At 52.4% G+C, this 25768-nt stretch overlaps 1 protein-coding gene across 2 annotated transcripts in view; it reads right to left on the bottom strand.

Moving 5' to 3' along the window:
* Positions 1 to 25768, bottom strand: part of SCTR (secretin receptor) — a 164859-nt gene that overhangs the window by 69989 nt on the left and 69102 nt on the right. For both annotated transcript variants that reach the window (XM_075318739.1, XM_075318738.1), the window contains exons 9-11: positions 24753 to 24822; positions 14912 to 15003; positions 9246 to 9384 (exon numbers count right to left, since the gene is read on the bottom strand). In XM_075318739.1, coding sequence (XP_075174854.1) covers positions 9246 to 9384; positions 14912 to 15003; positions 24753 to 24822 — 301 coding nt within the window. The remainder of the gene's footprint in view (positions 1 to 9245; positions 9385 to 14911; positions 15004 to 24752; positions 24823 to 25768) is intronic.

A 25768-nucleotide genomic window follows, 5' to 3' on the forward strand; every position in this document is an offset into this window, starting at 1 on the left:
CTTGGCTCTGCCACGGGCCTGGAGAGGGGAGTTGAGGGGGACACCCCCTGCAGTCTAGGGGCAGGTGGGGCAGTCGCAGAATTCATCTTACCCCCTCTCCAGGTGCTGCTGGTGGCTGCTCTTCTGGCTTCAGGAGCCCGATTGTTGGTGTAGTCATCGGCCAGGGCAGCTGTAGCCGTGGACCCCTTTGGCTTCTGGTCTCGGATGAACTGGCGGAGATCCTCAGGGCAGTTCCACAAGAGTTGCTCCGTGATGACCAAGTCCAGGATCTCTGGTCCGGTGGAAAGCTGCAGGCCTTGGGTCCAGTGGTCGGCAGCTCGGGCAAGTGCCCGCCGGTGGTCAGCCCAGGAGTCCTTTGGTCCCTTCTGCAGGGTCCGGAACTTCTTGCGGTAGGACTCCGGAGTGAGGTTGTACTGTTGGATCAGGGCCCGCTTGATGGTGTCGTAGCCCTGATCTGCCTCAGCAGGCCAGTCCCCAAGGATATCCAGGGCCTTACCCCTTAAACGGGGGGTCAGGTATTTGGCCCACTGGTCCTTGTCCAGATGGTGCTGCAAGCAAGTCCGTTCAAAAGCAGTCAAGAAAGAGTCCAAGTCTCCATCCTTCTCCAGCACTGGGAAGTCCTCAACACGGACCTTTGGAAGTTTGGTGTCTCAAAGGTCACGTGTGGCTGATGAGGGCCGGAGCTGAGCTAGCTGCAGCTGGTAGTCACGGTCTGCCTGTCGCTCTCGCTCTCGCTCTTCACGCGCTGCCTGCCGCTCTCGCTCCGCAGCCTCACGCTCTGCGTGCCGCTCCGCAGCCTCAGCGTCACGCGCTGCCTGCCGCTCTGCCCTGCGCTCTGCCAGGAGTTCCTTGTAGCCCTTCTGGTCTCCAGCCTGGAGAAGGGCCATAGCCATTTGAAGAAGGCTATCCGAGCCTCCCAGGCTCGGTGGAATGGCACGTGGTGATCTGCGGCACGCTGCAGAGCTAGGCGATTCACTGTCCCTTTCAGAGCGGAGGGCTGGCATCTGGCTCGTTGAGGAACCTTGGGTGAGCTGCTCCTCATCTTGTCCATAATTGCCAGGTTGTGCAATGTCCTCGGCAGAACGGTTTTCTGGCGTCGAGCTCCTGGAGGACTCGTGGGCAACCTCCTCATTGCTGTCCACAGCACCGTCCTCCCTCTCTTCGGCTCCTGCCTTAGCATTGGCCAGTTGCATAGCTCTGCTCCTGGTGCCATCAGCCATTCTTGCAGACTTTTGGTCACTGACACAGAACTGACACCTGATGCCTCCACACACCTTACAGTATCTGCACTCTGACACTCTAGTGTTGAGCTAGTCTGAAGACCCCAGCAGCCACAGCTGCTGCAGGCAGTCTTTAGTGTCTGGGAGTATGGGTCTCACACTCACACACACTATTATCTCGATCCCACCGCTATGCCACCAATATGTCACAAACCACCGGGGGGGTCACTCAGAAATCCCCCGCGCTGGCTACCAGTACGTCACAATCGGGGGGTAACAAGTGGGGGTCACCCCTCCTTTATACCTCCCGACCGACAGACAGAGCACGTGACGCGCTCTCTAGCGCCCCTCTTATAGTCAGGCCAATTATGGAATTGCCCGACAATAAGCAAGGAGGCCGCTATACTACTTATACCGATTATTGAAGGGTCCCCGGTGAGAGTAAGGTATATATTCCCCCGACCTCCGCGGGCGGAATATATAAAATCTCCCCGAATCTCACTGGCCTCCCCACAATAATCCTTGGCACAATTCGCTGCCACCAACCGATTTACGGTAACTATTAGCCGAACACACAGACGTGGGATTCAAGATCGAGATAACAGAACAGCCCAAGATTAATTATATAATTTAATCAGCCTAAAGCACACTAGAAACTACAATATATACAATAGGGAATCTACAGAATATACATATGTCAGAGTACAGTTACAGATAAAGCATGGTTTACAAACAGGCATACACAGTTCAATCAGTTACCTTGTGCGTCTGGCCACAGGGGGGCGCTGTAGACCAGGTTTCCAGGAACTCCCACAGATGTTTCCTACACGTGACCCCCAGCGAAAGAACACTGGAAAATGGCCGAAGTAGGGTTATCAACCTGGGCAGATCCAGGTCCCCTCCTACCTTAGTGACCTCACAGGGAGCACTGCTCCACCCCTGGCTTGAGTTATGGACAATATCCCAACATGGAATATGGGCCATAACTTGGCCTGGGAGCGTCGTAGGCGGACGCCAACGCTCTCATTGTGACAGCTATGAATTTAGCCACAGAACGAGGGGACTCATGACCTGTCTGCCAGTTCCCCATTGGCTGATATCACGCCTGGGGCATTTCCCAATGTCCTGCTCCCATAAAAAGGGTGTGCCGGCATCGTCCGCATGCAGAGACACCATTTTTATGGTTGCCATATTTATCGGAAATATGGCTTGCGAGATATGAACCATTTTTTACTGGAGTCGTTCTGTCTGGCTATTTCCATAGCCTTGCTAATGAGATACAACTCTTGTTACAGGGTGACGGCAGGGAGTCATCCTGTGTCCATTGTTCCCACACCACCTCATCTCCATATCACAGGACATGGCCATGGAGGTGTAAGTGGAACACTGAGAACAAGAAGGGAGGGGGCACTGCCAGGGAGTGATGAGGGATTATGACTGGAGTCATAATTCATCTTCATATCCCGGGATTTGCCTCACAGGAGTCCATGTGCTCAGTATAAAGGATAGAAATGAGAGTCACATAGATAGAGACCATAGTATGCTTTTGTCAATTATAGACACAGTTCATATGTAATTGGTACAACAGATGCCCATTAAGGACATGAATCATATTGGATATATGAAGGTTCAAGAAATGCCCGACGCGTTTCGCCCTTGTCAATGTTCGGGGGCTCATCAGGGGCTTTCCAACATATTCTTGAACGAAGTGTCCACTTTTGAACAATTCTATGACAAATATATATATATATATATATATATAGATATAGGCCTCGCCCCCTTGATTGTTCTATTGGCAATAATTTGTCACATCAAGATTCCGGATTCGTAGGAATTGCTCAGACAACCAGGAATTTAGACGACAGGCCGGACAACTGACTAAACGGTTTCTCGATAGGGGATACCCCAGAAATGTTGTCCATAAGGCTTTTAACTTTGCAGCAGCTAGGGACAGACATGAATTGTTAAATAGCAAGACATCGAAGGAAACAAAAGGGATAACTAGATTAGTGGGTACTTTTGACGATCAAAACAACCAAGTAATGAAAATCCTCAGAAAATACTGGGGCATTTTAAAACAAGACCCGGACTTGAAGGATAACATTCTCCCCTACCCATCAGTTACCTTCCGCAAACTGAGGGATTGTGTGGTCAAAAGCCATTATGTGCCACCAGAAATGTCTGGTAGCGCATGGCTTAGGTCACGTAGTAATGGCACCTTTCGTTGTGGGGCCTGCAAGTTCTGTAAATTTATCTCCCCATCCAACACATTTCAAAGTGCTAAAACTGGAAGAACATATTCCAACAGAAATTTTGCCAATTGTCGGACCCAAGGCGTTATCTATCTCTTTAGCTGTGGTTGTCCAAAAAATTATATTGGCAAAACCAAGAGACAATTTCGAGTACGCATTGGTGAACACGTTGGTGATGTTCGTAACCAACGTGATACACCAATAGCACGGCATATCAACCAGTATCATGCAGGTAAATTAGAAGGCGCCCTCTTTAAATCCATAGAAACGGTACCGGAACCTGAGAGGAAAGGCGACTGGGATGCTCTGTTGTTGCAAAGAGAGGCGAGATGGATTTTTTGGATGGACTCTGTACATCCTGATGGCCTAAATGAAACAATAAGCTTTACGCCCTTTATCCAGTAATAAATTGTTACCTAGCCATTACTTCTAGGAATACTGTGTCTGTAGTAGACCTTCCAGATAAATATTTCGACCCACAAAAACTTAAGAGGGGTCACTAGTTGCGGTAATGACTTTACTGGCAATGTGTATATCATATCATCGTATTACATACATAGGTCCGCTATGTGCCATCTTTGAGCAATAGCAAATTATATTCTATATTATTCTATACTATTCATCCGTTATTGGGTGATAATAACTATGTCCAATGTTCTTATAATCCATTACATATATGGGGTCATTACTGTTTGCACCAGGCATGTTCTAACACTGGTTTGAGAAACCTCTCCTCTACTTTCAGATATAGGCCTCACCCCCTTGATTGTTCTATTGGCAATAATTTGTCACATCAAGATTCCATTGGTCCCCCATATTATGCTCTGTGACCCCTTACGTGTGCGTTTGGCAAGTTCAGCCCACATAGCCTTATCATATCGTATAGCAGCGCACGCGCTGTGATGTGCTGACAGTATATTTCGTCAGCATACGATTGCGCATGCGTACACACTAAGTGTAACTTCTTAACATCTAGGAACTTATGTTTGTTGGCCTTGGGGAGGTGAATCCTGGACGCACGCCTTCCGATCACCTGACCGGACGTTATGCGAGCACTTCCACACGTCCTGGGAGGCCGGGATAAGTTGCGCGACGTCACTTCCGGTTTCCGTCTTGATGGCGCCAAAATGTGTTTAAATAGCAGGCATTGCCTCACTAGGGCAGCGATCACTGGATGCCACATTGGTCCTCCCCAGATGGACCCGCTGTAAGGTAGGAACGCTACATCCTCTGACAAGTAACTGTAGTTACATGTGCCGAATGGAGGCTGATATGTATATATTTGCTTGTAGATTGGCTTTCATCTATTACGGTGACTCCTGGCCACACGGGGAGACAGCTAATAGGTATGTGTCTCGTTATGTATAGGAACGAGGAGGGATGTACAGTGAGACATATTGTCTAAATACCCCCCTCTCCAATGCAGGGACCCTTCTGGGTATTCATCTTGATATTGGTGACGGTATAGGCCTATTAAGGCTGTCGGCAACATTGGTGACCAGTGGAGGACAATTACTCTGACTGATACATTTAAGGTACTGCTGCATGTTTGCAAATACTATGATATGTCAAGCAGGTTCCTCTCTTTTTTGAGATTAATTGGAGTTTCCTATACTATTGTATATTTTTATGCAGTGGAACTGGCTGTATTTTGGACTAGAGGTATTCAGCCTTATGCCACAGCCCTTATCCTGAGCACATAGCGTACATTCTGTGATGGATCTGATATTCCAGGTATTTACACTGATGCTTTGAACCCATGTGTGCTTTGGAAAGCCTAATGTAGTATACAAAACCTTGTTTTAACCCTTTATCAGGGTCCAGCTGTGACTACGCAGACGCTTTAACAGTGTGAGACAGGCACCTGCACTAAGATAAAGCGGTACTGTCTGCAGCATGCAAGCTTGTGGCATCACACATATATTTATAAAACTGGCCTGGCCATAATTGATAATGTGTCTATCCACATAGGTGCACAAGTTATCCTGACTAACCTCATGATTGACCAGCTGGGTAGACAGTGTATTATCTTATTATACCCGCCTGAAGTGAACAATCTGTACCACTACTGGTTAGTATTGTTGTTCAGTCCCCATATGGATTGCGGTGTTTGATCATTGGACATTGTTACTAATATAGATTTGTTATATTTGTCATAGAATTGTTCAAAAGTGGACACTTCGTTCAAGAATATGTTGGAAAGCCCCTGATGAGCCCCCGAACATTGACAAGGGCGAAACGCGTCGGGCATTTCTTGAACCTTCATATATCCAATATGATTCATGTCCTTAATGGGCATCTGTTGTACCAATTACATATGAACTGTGTCTATAATTGACAAAAGCATACTATGGTCTCTATCTATGTGACTCTCATTTCTATCCTTTATACTGAGCACATGGACTCCTAATACATGACAACATCCCTGGACCCTACCCTCACTCACCCAAGTAGTGATACAGACAAATTAGCTACTGTGGACTGAGCACCTCTTCCTCACTTTGGTGTTACCAGTGTTGGGGTTGATTCCATCTTTTTGGGGGATATCTCTTACCCTTGAGGGAGGGACTGATCAGGGTTAAGCCGTCGAGGAACGGGGGCGTCTTCACCTTAGGACGCCGACCCCCGTCTTTGAGGAAGGGCTAGGCAAGGGAAAGTGTTTCCTCCCTTTCTCAAACACCCTTATTTTAATTGTACGTGTTTGTAAGTGATTTTTGACAAATAAAATATTTTTATTTAAAGTAGTTACACTCCGGTTTTGCTATAATCTCTACTTTACGTCATCCATATTGGTATATAATAGTACAAAAAGGCCCTCAGATCGCACGATCTGCACTCCGTCCTATACCAGGCGCTCTTGTCATACCAATGAACAGAAAACAAGAATCATTACAAATTCAAAAAGCCACAAACACATGGACTTAAAGGAGCTATACTCCACACAGAACTGCAGGGAGTTTCCCAGCTAAGCAACTGCGAGGGAAGATCCCTGCATGCAAATAAGCTGAAAACAACCACAGCAAATGACAAACTCAGATAAGAGTAAAAGAACCAAACAACAAATAAAGAGCAAAGCACTTATCTGGGGTAGATGTGGTGTGGAGCAGAATGAAGCAGGCTGGTGAACAAAGAACAACTGACATCCGGCATAGCCTGCTATCAGACCAGGATTTAAATAAGCAGAGAGTTAGCAATGGAAACGCCCATTGCTCAACACACCTGGTTTATGTCCAAACCATTCCTGGCCACAAGAGGGAGCCTTCCAGCAGCCAAAGCATAACTGACATTCACAACAGGGATGAGTGACTCTAGGGGGGGGGGGGTGTTTATGCGGGATAGTGGGTATGTCCAGCAGCTGATGGGGAAGAGTGACTCTAGGGGGGGTTCTGATGCGGGATAGTGGGTATGTCCAGCAGCTGATGGAGATGAGTGACTCTAGGGGGGGTTCTGATGCGGGTTAGTGGGTATGTCCAGCAGCTGATGGAGATGAGTGACTCTAGGGGGGGGGGGTTCTGATGCGGGATAGTGGGTATGTCCAGCAGCTGATGGGGATGAGTGACTCTAGGGGGGGGTTTCCAGTGACTATTGAGTTAGTTTGTGCACATATACTTTGAGCATTGCAATGTTGTCTGTGCTATGAGTAAGAGCTCCTAGGAGCTCGAAACGCGTAAGGACGGATAGACACGTGTTTTTAAAGGATACATTTTTTTTTAAATATGCACAATAAAAACTATAATTTTATCTAAGAAAGTTTTCGTGAACAAAAAAACCATTGAATCTTCTAGAATCTTCATCCAGGAGCCGGCTGCCTTCTGCCCGTGCACGGACCACTGAACATGGTCCCCAGCACAGGGTAAGACGCTTTCTTTTTAAGGGAAAAAATGTTTTTGGATGTCATTCTGATGATTGGTGTTTTAACAATTTTTCAATAAAATGAATTTTTAATTCACATCTATCTCGGACGTGTTGCTGGATCAGGAAAGGAATTTCCACTACTTGTTGCTTTATATTCCTGAACACGGAATTTACATCCCTGCACCGTTCTGGGTCCTGGAGCCAGGTGAAAAAATACTACGGGTGAGCTGAAAAAAACTTTTCTTTCTTAGGCTGTCCTCAGCACAGGGTAGAGCGGGCACACGTAGGCCGTCCCCAGCACAGGGTAGAGCAGGCACACGTAGGCTGTCCTCAGAACAGGGTAGAGCGGGCGCACGTAGGCCGTCCCCAGCACAGGGTAGAGCAGGCACACGTAGGCTATCCTCAGCACAGGGTAGAGCAGGCACACGTAGGCTGTCCTCAGCACAGGGTAGAGCGGGCACACGTAGGCTGTCCTCAGCACAGGGTAGAGCAGGCACACGTAGGCCATCCCCAGCACAGGGTAGAGCGGGCACATGTAGGCTGTCCTCAGCACAGGGTAGAGCGGGCACATGTAGGCTGTCCCCAGCACAGGGTAGAGCGGGCACACGTAGGCCGTCCCCAGCACATGGTACAGTGGACACACGTAGGCTGTCCTCAGCACAGGGTAGAGCGGGCGCACATAGGCCGTCCCCAGCACAGGGTAGAGCGGGCACACGTAGGCCGTCCCCAGCACAGGGTAGAGCGGGCACACGTAGGCTGTCCTCAGCACAGGGTAGAGCGGGCACACGTAGGCCATCCCCAGCACAGGGTAGAGCGGGCACACGTAGGCCGTCCCCAGCACAGGGTAGAGTGGGCACATGTAGGCTGTCCTCAGCACGGGGTAGAGCGGGCACACGTAGGCCATCCCCAGCACAGGGTAGAGCGGGCACACGTAGGCCGTCCCCAGCACAGGGTAGAGCGAGTACACGTAGGCCGTCCCCAGCACAGGGTAGAGTGGGCACATGTGGGCCGTCCCCAGCACAGGGTAGAGCGGGCACATGTGGGCCGTCCCCAGCATAGGGTAGAGTGGGCACATGTAGGCCATCCCAAGCACAGGGTAGAGCAGGCACACGTAGGCTGTCCCCAGCACAGGGTAGAGCAGGCACACGTAGGCTGTCCCCAGCACAGGGTAGAGCGGGCACATGTGGGCCATCCCCAGCACTCTAAAGGGCACTTTATACGCAGCGATATCGCTAGCGAGCGTACCCGCCCCCGTCGGTTGTGCGACACGGGCAAATCGCTTCCCGTGGTGCACATCCTCGCTTACACCCGTCACACGGACTTACCTTCCCTGCGACGTCGCTCTGGCCGGCGATCCGCCTCCTTTCTAAGGGGGCGGTTCGTTCGGCGCCACAGCGACGTCACACGGCAGCCATTCAATAGAAGTGGAGGGGCGGAGATGAGCGGCCGGAACATCCCGCCTACCCCCTTCCTTCCTCATTGCAGGCGGCCGCATGTAAGGAGAGGTTCCTCGCTCCTGTGGCTTCATACACAGCGATGTGTGCTGCCGCAAGAACGACGAACAACATCGTAACATCGTACCTGCAGCAGTAACGATATTATGAAAAGGAGCGACGTGTCAACGATTTTTGCTGTTTTTGCGCTCGTTCATCGTCGCTCCTCGGTGTCACATGTTGCGATGTGGCTACCGGCGCCGGATGTGCGTCACTAACGACGTGACCCCGTGATCGATCGCGATGTCGCAGCGTGTAAAGCACCCTTTAGGGGAGCGCACACAGAAGATTCTTACTTTTATAGCGCTGACAGTGATACAATGAGGGGAACCAGAATGCCTGTAACATGTGGAAAGCAGGCATTGCCAGCCCTGGCACACAGATGTATGGTATAATGGCCGCCAATCGTGCCGCAATGCAATCACCTGGAATGAACCGAGCGCCAACTCAAAAGATAAGCGGATCTCCACTGTGCCGCTGCTCACATCCTCCGGGAAGAAGGCAAAGATGATGTAATGGACCCCAAAGAGCGGAATGAGGAGGAGCGTAGATCTGGCCAATCTCCTGTAGAGACCACAAAGAACATGAGCGCTGCGGGGGCCACCAACGCTGGGGCCCATCCACCGAAACATCGAAACCATCAACACCATCATCAGAGGAGAAATGTCATAGCTGCTATGCTGAGTGACAACGTGATATGGCAGCCATAAAGGCGAAAGTCAACAGCATATATAGCACTGGTATTACAATACGGGGGAGGGGCATAGTCTACAGGACTGGCTGCTCCCTATCACATCACTACACGGGGGAGGGGCATAGTCTACAGGACTGGCTGCTCCCTCTCACATCACTACACGGGGGAGGGGCATAGTCTACAGGACTGGCTGCTCCCTATGACATCACTACACGGGGGAGGGGCATAATCTACAGGACTGGCTGCTCCCTATGACATCACTACACGGGGGAGGGGCATAGTCCACAGGACTGGCTGCTCCCTATCACATCACTACACGGGGGAGGGGCATAGTCTACAGGACTGGCTGCTCCCTATCACATCATTACACGGGGGAGGGGCATAGTCTACAGGACTGGCTGCTCCCTATCACATCACTACACGGGGGATTGGCATAGTCTACAGGACTGGCTGCTCCCTATCACATCACTACACGGGGGAGGGGCATAATCTACAGGACTGGCTGCTCCCTATCACATCACTACACGGGGGAGGGGCATAGTCTACAGGACTGGCTGCTCCCTATCACATCACTACACGGGGGAGGGGCATAGTCCACAGGACTGGCTGCTCCCTATCACATCACTACACGGGGGAGGGGCATAGTCTACAGGACTGGCTGCTCCCTATCACATCATTACACGGGGGAGGGGCATAGTCTACAGGACTGGCTGCTCCCTATCACATCACTACACGGGGGATTGGCATAGTCTACAGGACTGGCTGCTCCCTATCACATCACTACACGGGGGAGGGGCATAATCTACAGGACTGGCTGCTCCCTATCACATCACTACACGGGGGAGGGGCATAGTCTACAGGACTGGCTGCTCCCTATCACATCACTACACGGGGGAGGGGCATAATCTACAGGACTGGCTGCTCCCTATGACATCACTACATGGGGGAGGGGCATAGTCTACAGGACTGGCTGCTCCCTATGATGTCACTACACGGGGAGGAGCATAGTCTACAGGACTGGCTGCTCCCTATGATGTCACTTCATGGTGTAGGGGCATAGTCTACAGGACTGGCTGCTCCCTATGATGTCACTTCATGGGGGAGGGGCACAGTCTACAGGACTGGCTGCACCTCCCTATGATGTCACTTCATGGGGGAGAGGCATAGTCTACAGGACTGGCTGATCCCTATGATGTCACTTCATGGGGGAGGGGCATAGTCTACAGGACTGGCTGCTCCCTATGACATCACTAGATGGGGGAGGGGCATAGTCTACAGGACAGGCTGCTCCCTATGACATCACTACATGGGGGAGGGGCATAGTCTACAGGACTGGCTGCTCCCTATAATGTCACTTCATGGGGGAGGGGCACAGTCTACAGGACTGGCTGCACCTCCCTATGATGTCACTTCATGGGGGGGAGCATAGGCTACAGGACTGGCTGATTCCTATGATGTCACTTCATGGGGGAGGGGCATAGTCTACAGGACTGGCTTCTCCCTATGACATCACTACATGGGGGAGTGGCATAGTCTACAGGACAGGCTGCTCCCTATGACATCACTACATGGGGAGGGGCATAGTCTACAGGACTGGCTGCTCCCTATGATGTCACTTCATGGGGGAGGGGCAAAGTCTACAGGACTGGCTGATCCCTATGATGTCACTACATGGGGGAGAGGCATAGTCTACAGGTCTTGCTGTACTCCCTGATGACATCACTACATGGGGAGGAGCATAATCTACAGATATTGCTGTACTTCCTGATGACATCACTACATGTGGGAGGGGCATAGTCTACAGGACTGGCTGCTCCCTATGACATCACTACACGGGGAGGAGCACAGTCTACAGGACAGGCTGCACCTCCCTATGACATCACTACAAGGGGAGGGGCATAGTCTACAGGACTGACTGCACCTCCCTATCACATCACTACATGGGGGAGGGGCATAGTATACAGGACTGGCTGCTCCCTATGATGTCACTACACGGAGAGGAGCATAGTCTACAGGACTGGCTGCTCCCTATTATGTCACTTCATGGAGGAGGGCCACAGTCTACAGGACTGGCTGCTCCCCATGAAGTCACTACATGGGGGAGGGGCATAGTCTACAGGACTGACTGCTCCCTATGACGTCACTACACGGGAAGGAGCATATTCTACAGAACTGGCTGCTCCCTATGATGTCACTTCATGGGGGAGGGGCATAGTCTATAGGACTGGCTGCTCCCTATGATGTCACTTCATGGGGAGGGGCATAGTCTACAGGACTGGCTGCTCCCTATGATGTCACTTCATGGGGGAGGAGCATAGTCTACAGGACTGGCTGCTCCCTATGACATCACTACACGGGGAGGAGCATAGTCTACAGAACTGGCTGCTCCCTATGATGTCACTTCATGGGGGAGGGGCACAGTCTACAGGACTGGCTATTTCCTATGATGTCACTTCATGGGGAGGGGCACAGTCTACAGGACTGGCTGCTCCCTATGATATCACTACATGGGGAGGAGCATAGTCTACAGGACTTTCTGTACTTCCTGATGACATCACTACATGGGGGAGGAGCATAGTCTACAGGATTTTCTGTACTTCCTGATGACATCACTACATGGGGGAGGGGCATAGTCTACAGGACTGGCTGCACCTCCCTATGGCATCACTACACGGGAGGAGCATAGTCTACAGGACTGGCTGCACCTCCCTATGGCATCACTACACGGGAGGAGCATAGTCTACAGGACTTGCTGTACTTCCTGATGACATCACTACATGGGGGAGGAGCATAGTCTACAGGACTGGCTGCACCTCCCTATGGCATCACTACACGGGAGGAGCATAGTCTACAGGACTTGCTGTACTTCCTGATGACATCACTACATGGGGAGGAGCATAGTCTACAGGACTTTCTGTACTTCCTGATGACATCACTACATGGGGGAGGAGCATAGTCTACAGGACTTTCTGTACTTCCTGATGACATCACTACATGGGGAGGAGCATAGTCTACAGGACTTTCTGTACTTCCTGATGACATCACTACATGGGGGAGGGGCATAGTCTACAGGAATTTCTGTACTTCCTGATGACATCACTATATGGGGGAGGAGCATAGTCTACAGGATTTTCTGTACTTCCTGATGACATCACTACAAGGGGGAGGGGCATAGTCTACAGGACTGGCTGCACCTCCCTATGGCATCACTACACGGGAGGAGCATAGTCTACAGGACTTGCTGTACTTCCTGATGACATCACTACATGGGGGAGGAGCATAGTCTACAGGACTTTCTGTACTTCCTGATGACATCACTATATGGGGGAGGAGCATAGTCTACAGGATTTTCTGTACTTCCTGATGACATCACTATATGGGGGAGGGGCATAGTCTACAGGAATTTCTGTACTTCCTGATGACATCACTATATGGGGGAGGAGCATAGTCTACAGGATTTTCTGTACTTCCTGATGACATCACTACATGGGGGAGGGGCATAGTCTACAGGACTGGCTGCACCTCCCTATGGCATCACTACACGGGAGGAGCATAATCTACAGGACTTTCTGTACTTCCTGATGACATCACTACATGGGGGAGGAGCATAGTCTACAGGATTTTCTGTACTTCCTGATGACATCACTACATGGGGGAGGGGCATAGTCTACAGGACTGGCTGCACCTCCCTATGGCATCACTACACGGGAGGAGCATAATCTACAGGACTTGCTGTACTTCCTGATGACATCACTACATGGGGGAGGAGCATAGTCTACAGGACTTTCTGTACTTCCTGATGACATCACTACATGGGGGAGGGGCATAGTCTACAGGAATTTCTGTACTTCCTGATGACATCACTACATGGGGGAGGGGCATAATCTACAGGACTGGCTGTACTTGTGATGACATCACTACATGGGGGAGGGGCATAGTCTACAGGAATTTCTGTACTTCTTGATGGCATCACTACAATTGGGGAGGGGCATAGTCTACAGGACTGGCTGCACCTCCCTATGGCATCACTACACGGGAGGAGCATAATCTACAGGACTTGCTGTACTTCCTGATGACATCACTACATGGTGGAGGAGCATAGTCTACAGGACTTTCTGTACTTCCTGATAACATCACTACATGGGGGAGGGGCATAGTCTACAGGAATTTCTGTACTTCCTGATGACATCACTACATGGGGGAGGGGCAGCATATTCTACAGGACTGGCTGTACTTGTGATGACATCACTACATGGGGGAGGGGCATAGTCTACAGGAATTTCTGTACTTCTTGATGACATCACTACAATTGGGGAGGGGCATAGTCTACAGGACTGGCTGTACCTCCCTATGGCATCACTCTACGGGAGGAGCATAATCTACAGGACTTGCTGTACTTCCTGATGACATCACTACATGGGGGAGGAGCATAGTCTACAGGACGTTCTGTACTTCCTGATAACATCACTACATGGGGGAGGGGCATAGTCTACAGGACTGGCTGTACTTGTGATGACATCACTACAATTGGGGAGGGGCATAGTCTACAGGACTTTCTGTACTTCCTGATGACATCACTACATGGGGGAGGAGCATAGTCTACAGGATTTTCTGTACTTCCTGATGACATCACTACATGGGGGAGGAGCATAGTCTACAGGATTTTCTGTACTTCCTGATGACATCACTACATGGGGGAGGGGCATAGTTTACAGGACTGGCTGCACCTCCCTATGGCATCACTACACGGGAGGAGCATAATCTACAGGACTTGCTGTACTTCCTGATGACATCACTACATGGGGGAGGAGCATAGTCTACAGGACTTTCTGTACTTCCTGATGACATCACTACATGGGGGAGGGGCATAGTCTACAGGAATTTCTGTACTTCCTGATGACATCACTACATGGGGGAGGGGCATAGTCTACAGGACTGGCTGTACTTGTGATGACATCACTACATGGGGAGGGGCATAGTCTACAGGAATTTCTGTACTTCTTGATGACATCACTACAATTGGGGAGGGGCATAGTCTACAAGACTGGCTGCACCTCCCTATGGCATCACTACACGGGAGGAGCATAATCTACAGGACTTGCTGTACTTCCTGATGACATCACTACATGGGGGAGGAGCATAGTCTACAGGACTTTCTGTACTTCCTGATAACATCACTACATGGGGGAGGGGCATAGTCTACAGGAATTTCTGTACTTCTTGATGACATCACTACAATTGGAGAGGGGCATAGTCTACAGGAATTTCTGTACTTCCTGATGACATCACTACACGGGAGGGTCAATGATTTTGTTTCCATATAGGTGTATTTGTGCCGCCTCTGTCTGACACACGAGGTGAGGGCTCTGTGCTCCTGACACGAGGGGCTACACTCACTTGTACTGGTTGAAGTCGTTTCCCCAAACATCCGACGTCCGCAGCTTTTTCATCAGAATCCGGATGATTCTCACAAACAGAATAAAGTTTATCTGGAGGGAACACAATGGGTTAATGCGGGACATCTGGAGAAAGAAGGGAATTTTGTTACTTACCGTAAATTCCTTTTCTTCTAGCTCCTATTGGGAGACCCAGACGATTGGGTGTATAGCTACTGCCTCCGGAGGCCACACAAAGCATTACACTAAAAAGTGTAAGGCCCCTCCCCTTCTGGCTATACACCCCCAGTGGGATCACTGGCTCACCAGTTTTAGTGCAAAAGCAAGAAGGAGGAAAGCCAATAACTGGTTTAAACAAATTCACTCCGAAGTAACATCGGAGAACTGAAAACCATTCAACATGAACAACATGTGTACCCGAAAACAACCAAAAATCCCGAAGGACAACAGGGCGGGTGCTGGGTCTCCCAATAGGAGCTAGAAGAAAAGGAATTTACGGTAAGTAACAAAATTCCCTTCTTCTTCGGCGCTCCATTGGGAGACCCAGACGATTGGGACGTCCAAAAGCTGTCCCTGGGTGGGTAAAGAAATACCTCATGTTAGATCTGCAAAGACAGCCCTCCCCTACGGGGAGGCAACTGCCGCCTGCAGGACTCTTCTACCTAGGCTGGCGTCCGCCGAAGCATAGGTATGCACCTGATAATGTTTGGTGAAAGTGTGCAGACTCGACCAGGTAGCTGCCTGGCACACCTGTTGAGCCGTAGCCTGGTGCCGTAATGCCCAGGACGCACCCACGGCTCTGGTAGAATGGGCCTTCAGCCCTGATGAAACCGGAAGCCCAGTAGAACGGTAGGCTTCAAGGATTGGTTCCTTGATCCATTGAGCCAGGGTGGATGTTGCAGCCTGCGATCCCTTGCGCTGACCAGTGACAAGGACAAAGAGTGCATCCGAGCGGCGCAGGAGCGCCGTGCGGGAATGTAGATTCTGGGTGCTCTACACCAGATCCAACAATGCAAAGCCATTACATATCGATGAAATGGAGAAAAGGAAGGTAAGGAGATATCCTGATTGTGATAAAAAGGGGATACCACCTTAGGGAGAAACTCTGGGATCGGACGCAGCACTACCTTATCTTGGTGAACACCAGGAAGGGAGCTCTGGATGACCGCGCTGCTAGTTCTGACACTCTCCGAAGAGACGTGACCGCTACCAGAAAGGCCACTTTCTGTGAAAGTCGAGAAAGTGAAAACAACCCTCAGAGGCTCGAAGGGCGGCTCCTAGAGAGCAATTAATACCCTGAGCAGATCCCATGGGTCTGACGGCCTCTTGTACGGAGGGACAATGTGATAATCCCCCTGCAGGAACGTGCGTACCTGAGGAAGTCGTACTAGGCGCTTCTGAAAGAATACCGACAGCGCTGCGACTTGTCCTTTAAGGGAGCCGAGCGACAAACCTTTTCCCAATCCAGATGCAGGAAGGGGGGAAAAAGGAGACAATGCAAATGGCCAGGGAGACACTCCCTAAGCAGAGCACCAAGATAAGAATAACTTCCACGTCTTGTGGGAGATTTTGGCAGACGTCGGCTTCCTAGCCCGTCTCATGGTGGCAATGACGTCTTGAGATAATCCTGAAGACGCTAGGATCTCGGACTCGATGTCCACACAGTCCGGATCAGGGCCGTAGAATTCAGTGGAAAAAACGGCCCTTGGGACAGTAAGTCTGGCCGGTCTGAGAGTGCCCACGGTTGGCCGACCGTGAGATGCCACAGATCCGGGACCACGACCTCCTCGGTCAGTCTGAGACGACGAGGATGGCGCGGCGGCAAGCGGAGCTGAGCTTGCGTAGCACTCTGGGCAACAGTGCCAGAGTAGGAAACACATAGGGTAGCTGGAACTGCGACCAATCCTGAACTAGGGCGCCTGCCGCCAGAGCTCTTTGCTCGTGAGACCGCGCCATGAAAATCGGGACCTTGTTGTTGTGCCGAGACGCCATTAGGTCGACGTCCGGCATCCTCCAGCGGCTACAGATTTCCTGACACCATACTGGGTGCAGAGGCCATTCCCCTGCGTCCATGCCCAGGCGACTGAGGAAGTCTGCTTCCCAATTTTCTACGCCCGGGATGTGAACTGCGGATATGGTGGATGCTCTGTCCCCCACCCACATCAGAATCCGCCGGATTGCCTGGTAGGCTTGGCGATGCGTGTTCCGCCTTGGTGGGCGATGTCTGCCACCGCTGTGGAATTGTCCGACTGAATTCGGATCTGTTTTCCTTCCAGCCACTGCTGGAAGGCTTGCAGGGCAAGATGCACTGCCCAGATTTCCAGAACATTGATCTGAAGGATGGACTCCTCTGGAGAGAGTCCTTGACCGTCTGAGAAGGGAAACGTTCCTTTCTAGGGACGTCGACTCCCCAACCCATTGGCAAAGCATGTCCCATTGAAGTGGACGCAGTGAAACTGCGCGAAGGTGACTGCCTCTGCATGAGGCGTCTTAAGGGGTGTGACTGGCCTTGAAGGAGAGACTGCACCCCCGTCTGTAGTGAACGCTGCTTGTCCAGCGAAAGCTTCACTATCGCTGAGGGAGTGTGAAACTCCATGCCCAGATATGTCAGCGATTGGGTCGGTGCCCGATGTAACCTTGAAAAGTTGATGATCCACCCGAAACTCTGGAGAGTCTCCAGCGCCACGTTCAGGCTGTGTCGGCATGCCTCTTGAGAGGGTGCCTTGACAAGTGGATCGTCCAGTAAGGATCACAGAGTGACCCTGAGAGTGCAGGACTGCTCCCACTGCTGCCCTGAACTTGGTGAAAACCCGTAGGGCTGTCGCCAGACCGAAGGGCAGGGCTACGCACTGAAGATGCTCGTCTTCAATAACGAAACGCAGCAAACGCTGGTGCTCTGGAGCAATCGGCACGAGGGGATAAGCATCCTGATGTCTATTGATGCTAGGAAAATCTCCTTGAGACATTGAGGCAATGACGGAGCGGAGGGTTACATCCGGAACCGCCTGGCCTTCACGTGCTTGGTGAGCAGTTTTAGGTCCAGAACGGAACGGAAAAAGCCACCCTTTTTTGGCACCCCAATAAGATTGGAGGAAAAAACCGTGTCTTGTTCCTGAAGAGGAACAGGGATTACCACTCCTTCTGCCTGCAGAAGAGCATCGGCTCGGTGGGGGGGGGGTGGGGGGGGGGGGAAGCTGAAGAATCGAGCCGGAGGACGAGAACAGAGCTCTATCCTGTACACGTGAGACACAATGTCTCTCACCCACCGGTCTGTGACCTGTGGCAGCTAAATGTACCCAGAAGCGGGAGATTCTGCCACCAACCGCGGATGCGGGGAGAGAGAGCTGAAATACATGAGGAGATCGCCTTGGCAGCGGTTCCTCCTGCTGCCTTCCTTGGGCGTGAATGAGCCCGGCCGGAATCTGAGCCCCTCTGAGCCTTTTGAGCCCTTTTAGACGAGTACAATTGGGACTTGCCCGAGCCTGGGAAGGACCAACCTCGACTGTCCCCCCAGGACAGCATTACTAGGGTAAGTCGCAATGCAGACATTGCGAGGTTAAGGACACCACCTGCGGCACAGATGTACATGTGCTCAAGACCAGCTGCGCAAGACCAGCTGAAATAGGTTAGGGTGCCCATACGGCTGCGAATGCCGGAGCAACCGACACGCTGATAGCTTCACAGACAGATTTCAACCCGAGGTCTATCTGTCTGTTAATGGCATCTTTAAGTGAATTCCCATCTCCCCTGCAACTATGGATCTAGCCGCAAGCCTGGAGATTGGGGGATCCACCTTTGGACCCTGGGTCCAGGGCTGTACCACATCAGGGTAAAGGGATAACGTGCATCCTTAATACGTTTGGAGAAAACGTTTATCTGGTAAGCGTGGTGTTTCTGAACTGCGTCTCTGAAGTCAGCGTGGTCAGAAAAAGTACTCAATCTACGCATGAGTACTGAAAAAGGATTTCTCCTGCTGTGAAGCTGACTCCTCCACTGGGGGAGCTGAGGGAGAAATATGCAACATTCCATTGATGGACGCTATAAGATCATTCACTATGGCGTCACCATCCGGTGTATCCGGATTGAGAGCGGTGTCAGGACCAAAGCCCTGATCAGCTACGTCTGCCTCATCATACAGAGAGTCGTCCTGCTGGGACCTTGACCAGTGATGAAGCCGAGTGTCGTACCCAGCGAGCTAGCTTAGGCTGTCTGGGACTGTCGTCCGTGTCAGAGCCTTCACCCTGGAATGCCTGGGACCCCCCCGGAGTACTGAGTACGTTCCAAATGAGGGTGGCCAGGGAGCATTAATCAAGATTGCCCATGGCCTGTCTGCAGTACAAAGTCTCCATCCCATGACAATCTCCGTCCCTGTCCCTGGACAGGGTTCACAGGTGGTTTCTTTGGCCACTTCTAGTAGAGACCCCGGCTGACCAAGTGCTACAGGGGAGCATTGCCCACAATGGGGGTCAGTGAAACCTGCCGGTGGAACAGTATCTGCAGGAAAAGCAGCATAGAAAGCCTGTGTTGCTTTTTTGCTGCTGTATTCTAGTCATCTATGCAATGTACAACATACAAGCATAAACACTTCAGCACATGCAATACAAGCAGCATAGAAAGCCTGTGCCTTGGCACCCTTGCTTTTTTGCTGCTGTTGTCCAGCCATCTAGGAGAATATAGCCCAGAGTAGCGACCGTACAGTGCAATGTATAGCATACAAGCATATATACAAATGAACACTTCAGCACATGCAGTACAAGCAGCCTATAAAGCCTGTGCCTTGGCACCCATGCTTTTTTGCTGCAGTTGTCCAGCCCTCTAGGAGAATATAGCCAAGAGTAGCGACCGTACAGTGCAATGTATAGCATACAAGCATAAGTACAAATGAACACTTCAGCCATGCAATACAAGCAGCCTAGAAAACCTGTGCCTTAGCACCCTTGCTTTTTTGCTGCTGTTATCTCGCCATCTAGAAGGTCATATAGCCAAAGATAGCGACCTACAGTGCAGTGTATAGCATACAAGCATAAAATACAAATGGACACTTCGGTATTTAGTGGGGTCAGCACTTCAGGTGCTGCGTACCGCCCGCCTATAACGCGGGTGTGTGGTCGCCAGAGCCCTGTGTTGGTTGCCCAGAGCATGTCTCCGTTCCCCAGCTCGGACGGCGTGCAGGAATGGCTGCCGGCGTCCTTCTCCAGCTCGTGTGACGAGGGGCGGGCCGTGGGCGTGCCCCAGACAAGAGCGGGAAACTGGCGTCCCACTGTGTCCAGTGAAGGGGGCTGGAGAATGCAAAGCAGACTCCAGCCCTCGGCGCTGACTGTCTGTACAGCGTCCCGCCTCTCCCCTGACTGGCAGGGCTGGAGGCGGGAACGAAACGAAAACTAGGCCGCAAAGCCGGGGACTCGAGTAATAAGTGCGGCCGTCCATGTGCACGGCCAGCGCGGAAGTCCCCGGCGCACCACAAGTCCCAGCCGCGCCACAGTGTAAAAAACACCCAGCAACGGCCGGCGCGGCAGTTCCCAATACATAAAGTCACTCAGCAAAGCTGTAGTGACTAATAGCACGAGCGCTCTGCGCTGTTGCCCCCGGCGCACTAACACTCCCAGCAATGCTGGTGTGTGTGTGCGCGCTTGCCCGGGGACACAGAGTACCTTAATGTAGCAGGGCCTGTCCCTGACGATACTCAGCTCCATATCCAGCAGGTTCTCTGGGTCTGTGGATGGAGCCCGGTCTCAGTGCCTGGAGACCTGTAAGATCCCACTTCACCCAGAGCCCTGAGGGGGGATGGGGAAGGAAAACAGCATGTGGGCTCCAGCCTCCGTACCCGCAATGGGTACCTCAACCTTACAAACCACAAGTGGGGTAAGAAGGGAGCATGCTGGGGGCCCTATATGGGCCCTCTTTTCTTCCATCCGATATAGTCAGCAGCTGCTGCTGACTAAACAGTGGAGCTATGCGTGGATGTCTGACCTCCTTCGCACAAAGCAGAAAACTGGTGAGCCAGTGATCCCACTGGGGGTGTATAGCCAGAAGGGGAGGGGCCTTACACTTTTTAGTGTAATGCTTTGTGTGGCCTCCGGAGGCAGTAGCTATACACCCAATCGTCTGGGTCTCCCAATGGAGCGCCGAAGAAATCAGCCCGGTGGATACAGAGTATTGTGCGGAGCCCACAGCATATCTCTCACCGCCATATACAGGGACAGCGCGGACACCATAGAGGGGCCGGCGTCCCACCTGAGCCCAGCTTGGTGCATCTGCTGATGGATGTAGTGCGGCTGTATTGCATTGGATGAAGTGCTGTGAACTGCGCTCACTTTCTGGCATACAGCGTGCACATACTCCGTGTGGTGGTGTCCGTTCACCGGCCGGGAGAGAGACGGACGGCACATGGCAGAAGCTGGTAGACAGATAGGCCACAAAACCGCTCCCTAATTCTGTGACACAAACTGCAGCAACTACAGGTTTTATAAAAAAGATTGTGTAACATGTGGCGGTCCGGCCGCAGCCACAGAGTCAGTGCGTAAAGAGGCAGGATAACACACTGACTCCGCACCACCTCCCTACACACTGACTCCGCACCACCTCCCTACACACTGACTCCACACCACCTCCCTACACACTGACTCCACACTACCACCCTACACACTGACTCCACACCACCTCCCTACACACTGACTCCACACTAGCACCCTACACACTGACTCCACACTACCACCCTACACACTGACTCCGCACCACCACCCTACACACTGACTCCGCACCACCTCCCTACACACTGACTCCGCACCACCTCCCTACACACTGAGTCCACACTACCACCCTACACACTGACTCCGCACCACCTCCCTACACACTGACTCCACACTACCACCCTACACAATGACTCCGCACCACCTCCCTACACACTGACTCCGCACCACCTCCCTACACACTGACTCCGCACCACCTCCCTACACACGGACTCCGCACCACCTCCCTACACACTGACTCCACACTACCACCCTACACACTGACTCCACACCACCTCCCTACACACTGACTCCACACTACCACCCTACACACTGACTCCGCACCACCTCCCTACACACTGACTCCGCACCACCTCCCTACACACTGACTCCACACTACCACCCTACACACTGACTCCACACTACCACCCTACACACTGACTCCGCACCACCTCCCTACACACTGACTCCGCACCACCTCCCTACACACTGACTCCGCACCACCTCCCTACACACTGACTCCGCACCACCTCCCTACACACTGACTCCGCACCACCTCCCTGCACACTGACTCCGCACTACCACCCTACACACTGACTCCACACCACCTCCCTACACACTGACCCCGCACCACCTCCCTACACACTGACCCCGCACCACCTCCCTACACACTGACTCCACACTACCACCCTACACACTGACTCCACACTACCACCCTACACACTGACTCCACACTACCACCCTACACACTGACTCCACACTACCACCCTACACACTGACTCCACACTACCACCCTACACACTGACTCCGCACCACCTCCCTACACACTGACTCCACACTACCACCCTACACACTGACTCCGCACCACCTCCCTACACACTGACTCTGCACCACCACCCTACACAATGACTCCGCACCACCACCCTACACAATGAATCTGCACCACCTCCCTACACACTGATTCCGCACCACCTCCCTACACACTGACTCCGCACCACCACCCTACACACTGACTCTGCACCACTACCCTACACACTGACTCCGCACCACCACCCTACACACCGACTCCGTCACTCTGTTTCCACCCTATACACTGACTCCAGTGCTCTCTGCCGCCACCCTTTACACTGACTCCACCACTCTGTGTCTCCACCCTATACACTGACTCCACCACTCTGTGTCTCCACCCTATACACTGACTCCACCACTCTGTCTCCACCCTATACACTGACTCCGTCACTCTGTCTCCACCCTATACACTGACTCCGCACCACCTCCCTGCACACTGACTCCGCACTACCACCCTACACACTGACTCCACACCACCTCCCTACACACTGACCCCGCACCACCTCCCTACACACTGACCCCGCACCACCTCCCTACACACTGACTCCACACTACCACCCTACACACTGACTCCACACTACCACCCTACACACTGACTCCACACTACCACCCTACACACTGACTCCACACTACCACCCTACACACTGACTCCACACTACCACCCTACACACTGACTCCGCACCACCTCCCTACACACTGACTCCACACTACCACCCTACACACTGACTCCGCACCACCTCCCTACACACTGACTCTGCACCACCACCCTACACAATGACTCCGCACCACCACCCTACACAATGAATCTGCACCACCTCCCTACACACTGATTCCGCACCACCTCCCTACACACTGACTCCGCACCACCACCCTACACACTGACTCTGCACCACTACCCTACACACTGACTCCGCACCACCACCCTACACACCGACTCCGTCACTCTGTTTCCACCCTATACACTGACTCCAGTGCTCTCTGCCGCCACCCTTTACACTGACTCCACCACTCTGTGTCTCCACCCTATACACTGACTCCACCACTCTGTGTCTCCACCCTATACACTGACTCCACCACTCTGTCTCCACCCTATACACTGACTCCGTCACTCTGTCTCCACCCTATACACTGACTCCGCACCACCTCCCTACACACTGACTCTGTCGCTCTTTGTCTCCACCCTACACACTGACTCTGCTGCTCTGTGTCTCCACCCTAGACCCCCTCCCCACAGTGCGGCCTGGTGGAGTAGCATGGAAGGAAGGAACGGGACAAACTGTGGTGACCTGAAGAGGGCGCTGTTCACAGGAGACCCCCCTCAATCTGACAGATGGGGGGAGGGGGCAAAGATCGGCCATTGTAGATGTGTTGGACCTCCACCCAAACAGGCTGAACGCGCCAGAAAGTCACATAGACATCAGCAGAGTGTTAGGGGCACTTTGCACACTGCGACATCGCAGGTGCGATGTCGGTGGGGTCAAATTGAAAATGACGCACTTCCGGCATCGCATGCGACATCGCAGTGTGTAAAGGCTGGATGATACGATTAACGAGCGCAAAAGCGTCGTAATCGTATCATCGGTGCAGCGTCGGCGTAATCCATGATTACGCTGACGCGACGGTCCGATGTTGTTCCTCGCTCCTGCGGCATCACACATCGCTGTGTGTGAAGTCGCAGGAGCGAGGAACGTCTCCTACCGGCCTCACTGCGGCTTCCGTAGGATATGCGGAAGGAAGGAGGTGGGCAGGATGTTTACATCCTGCTCATCTCCGCCCCTCCGCTCTGATTGGCTGCCTGCCGTGTGACGTCGCAGTGACGCCGCACGACCCGCCCCCTTAACAAGGAGGCGGGTCGCCGGCCACAGGGACGTCACACGGCAGGTGAGTGTGTGTGTGAAGCTGGCGTAGCGATAACTTTCGCTACGCCAGCTATCACCACATATCGCTGCTGCGACGGGGGCGGGCACTATCGCACTCGGCATCGCAGCATCGGGCTGCGATGTCGTAGTGTGCAAAGCCCGCCTTAGTGTAGGGTGTGCAGATTTATGCAACCAGATTATTTTGCTTCTTTACTTTTCCACCTGAACTTCCTTCTTTGTCACTGATCTGCACAGATTCCGGGCGCCATTAAAGAGAAAAGTCCTGGAATGATTCACATGACCGAACCTGGGATTTCTCAGGGGCGTGTGGACTTTTCTATCCACTGTCCATATATTCACACTATATACATATTATATACAGATAGGGTCACATTGTGTCACTCACAAATATGGAGAGGACGACCGGCCCCCGGATGATCCACCACACGCTGGCGTTGGAGTTAATGTTCCAGCAGCTAAAAGAAGCAGAAACCGAAATCAGCGAAACCGCAGACAACACCCCAAACTGCACCGCCAACGACTCCGCCTGATAACACCCCAAACTGCACCGCCGATGGGTCCGACTGATAACACCCCAAACTGCACCGCCAACGACTCCGCCTGATAACACCCCAAACTGCACCGCCGATGGGTCCGACTGACAACACCCCAAACTGCACCGCCAACGACTCCGCCTGATAACACCGTCGATGGGTCCGCTTGACAACATCCCAAACTGCACCTCCGATGGGTCTGACTGCCAACACCCCAAACTGGACTACCAACGACTCCGCCTGACAAGACCCCAAACTGCACCGCCGATGGGTCCGACAGACAACACCCTAAACTAGACCACCAACGACTCCGCCTGATAACACCCCAAACTGCACCGCCGATGGGTCCGACTGACAACACCCCAAACTGCACCGCCAACGACTCCGCCTGATAACACCCCAAACTGCACCGCCGATGGGTCCGACTGACAACACCCCAAACTGCACCGCCGATGGGTCCGACTGACAACACCCCAAACTGCACCGCCAACGACTCCGCCTGATAACACCCCAAACTGCACCGCCGATGGGTCCGACTGACAACACCCCAAACTGCACCGCCGATGGGTCCGACTGACAACACCCCAAACTGCACCGCCAACGACTCCGCCTGATAACACCCCAAACTGCACCGCCAACGACTCTGCCTGATAACACCCCAAACTGCACCGCCGATGGGTCCGACTGACAACACCCCAAACTGCACCGCCAATGGGTCCGACTGACAACACCCCAAACTGCACCGCCAACGACTCCGCCTGATAACACCCCAAACTGCACCGCCGATGGGTCCGACTGACAACACCCCAAACTGCACCGCCAACGACTCCGCCTGATAACACCCCAAACTGCACCGCGACTGACAACA

The sequence above is a fragment of the Anomaloglossus baeobatrachus genome, chromosome 7 (assembly GCF_048569485.1).
Source record: "Anomaloglossus baeobatrachus isolate aAnoBae1 chromosome 7, aAnoBae1.hap1, whole genome shotgun sequence".
In the NCBI taxonomy this organism is placed as follows: domain Eukaryota; kingdom Metazoa; phylum Chordata; class Amphibia; order Anura; family Aromobatidae; genus Anomaloglossus; species Anomaloglossus baeobatrachus.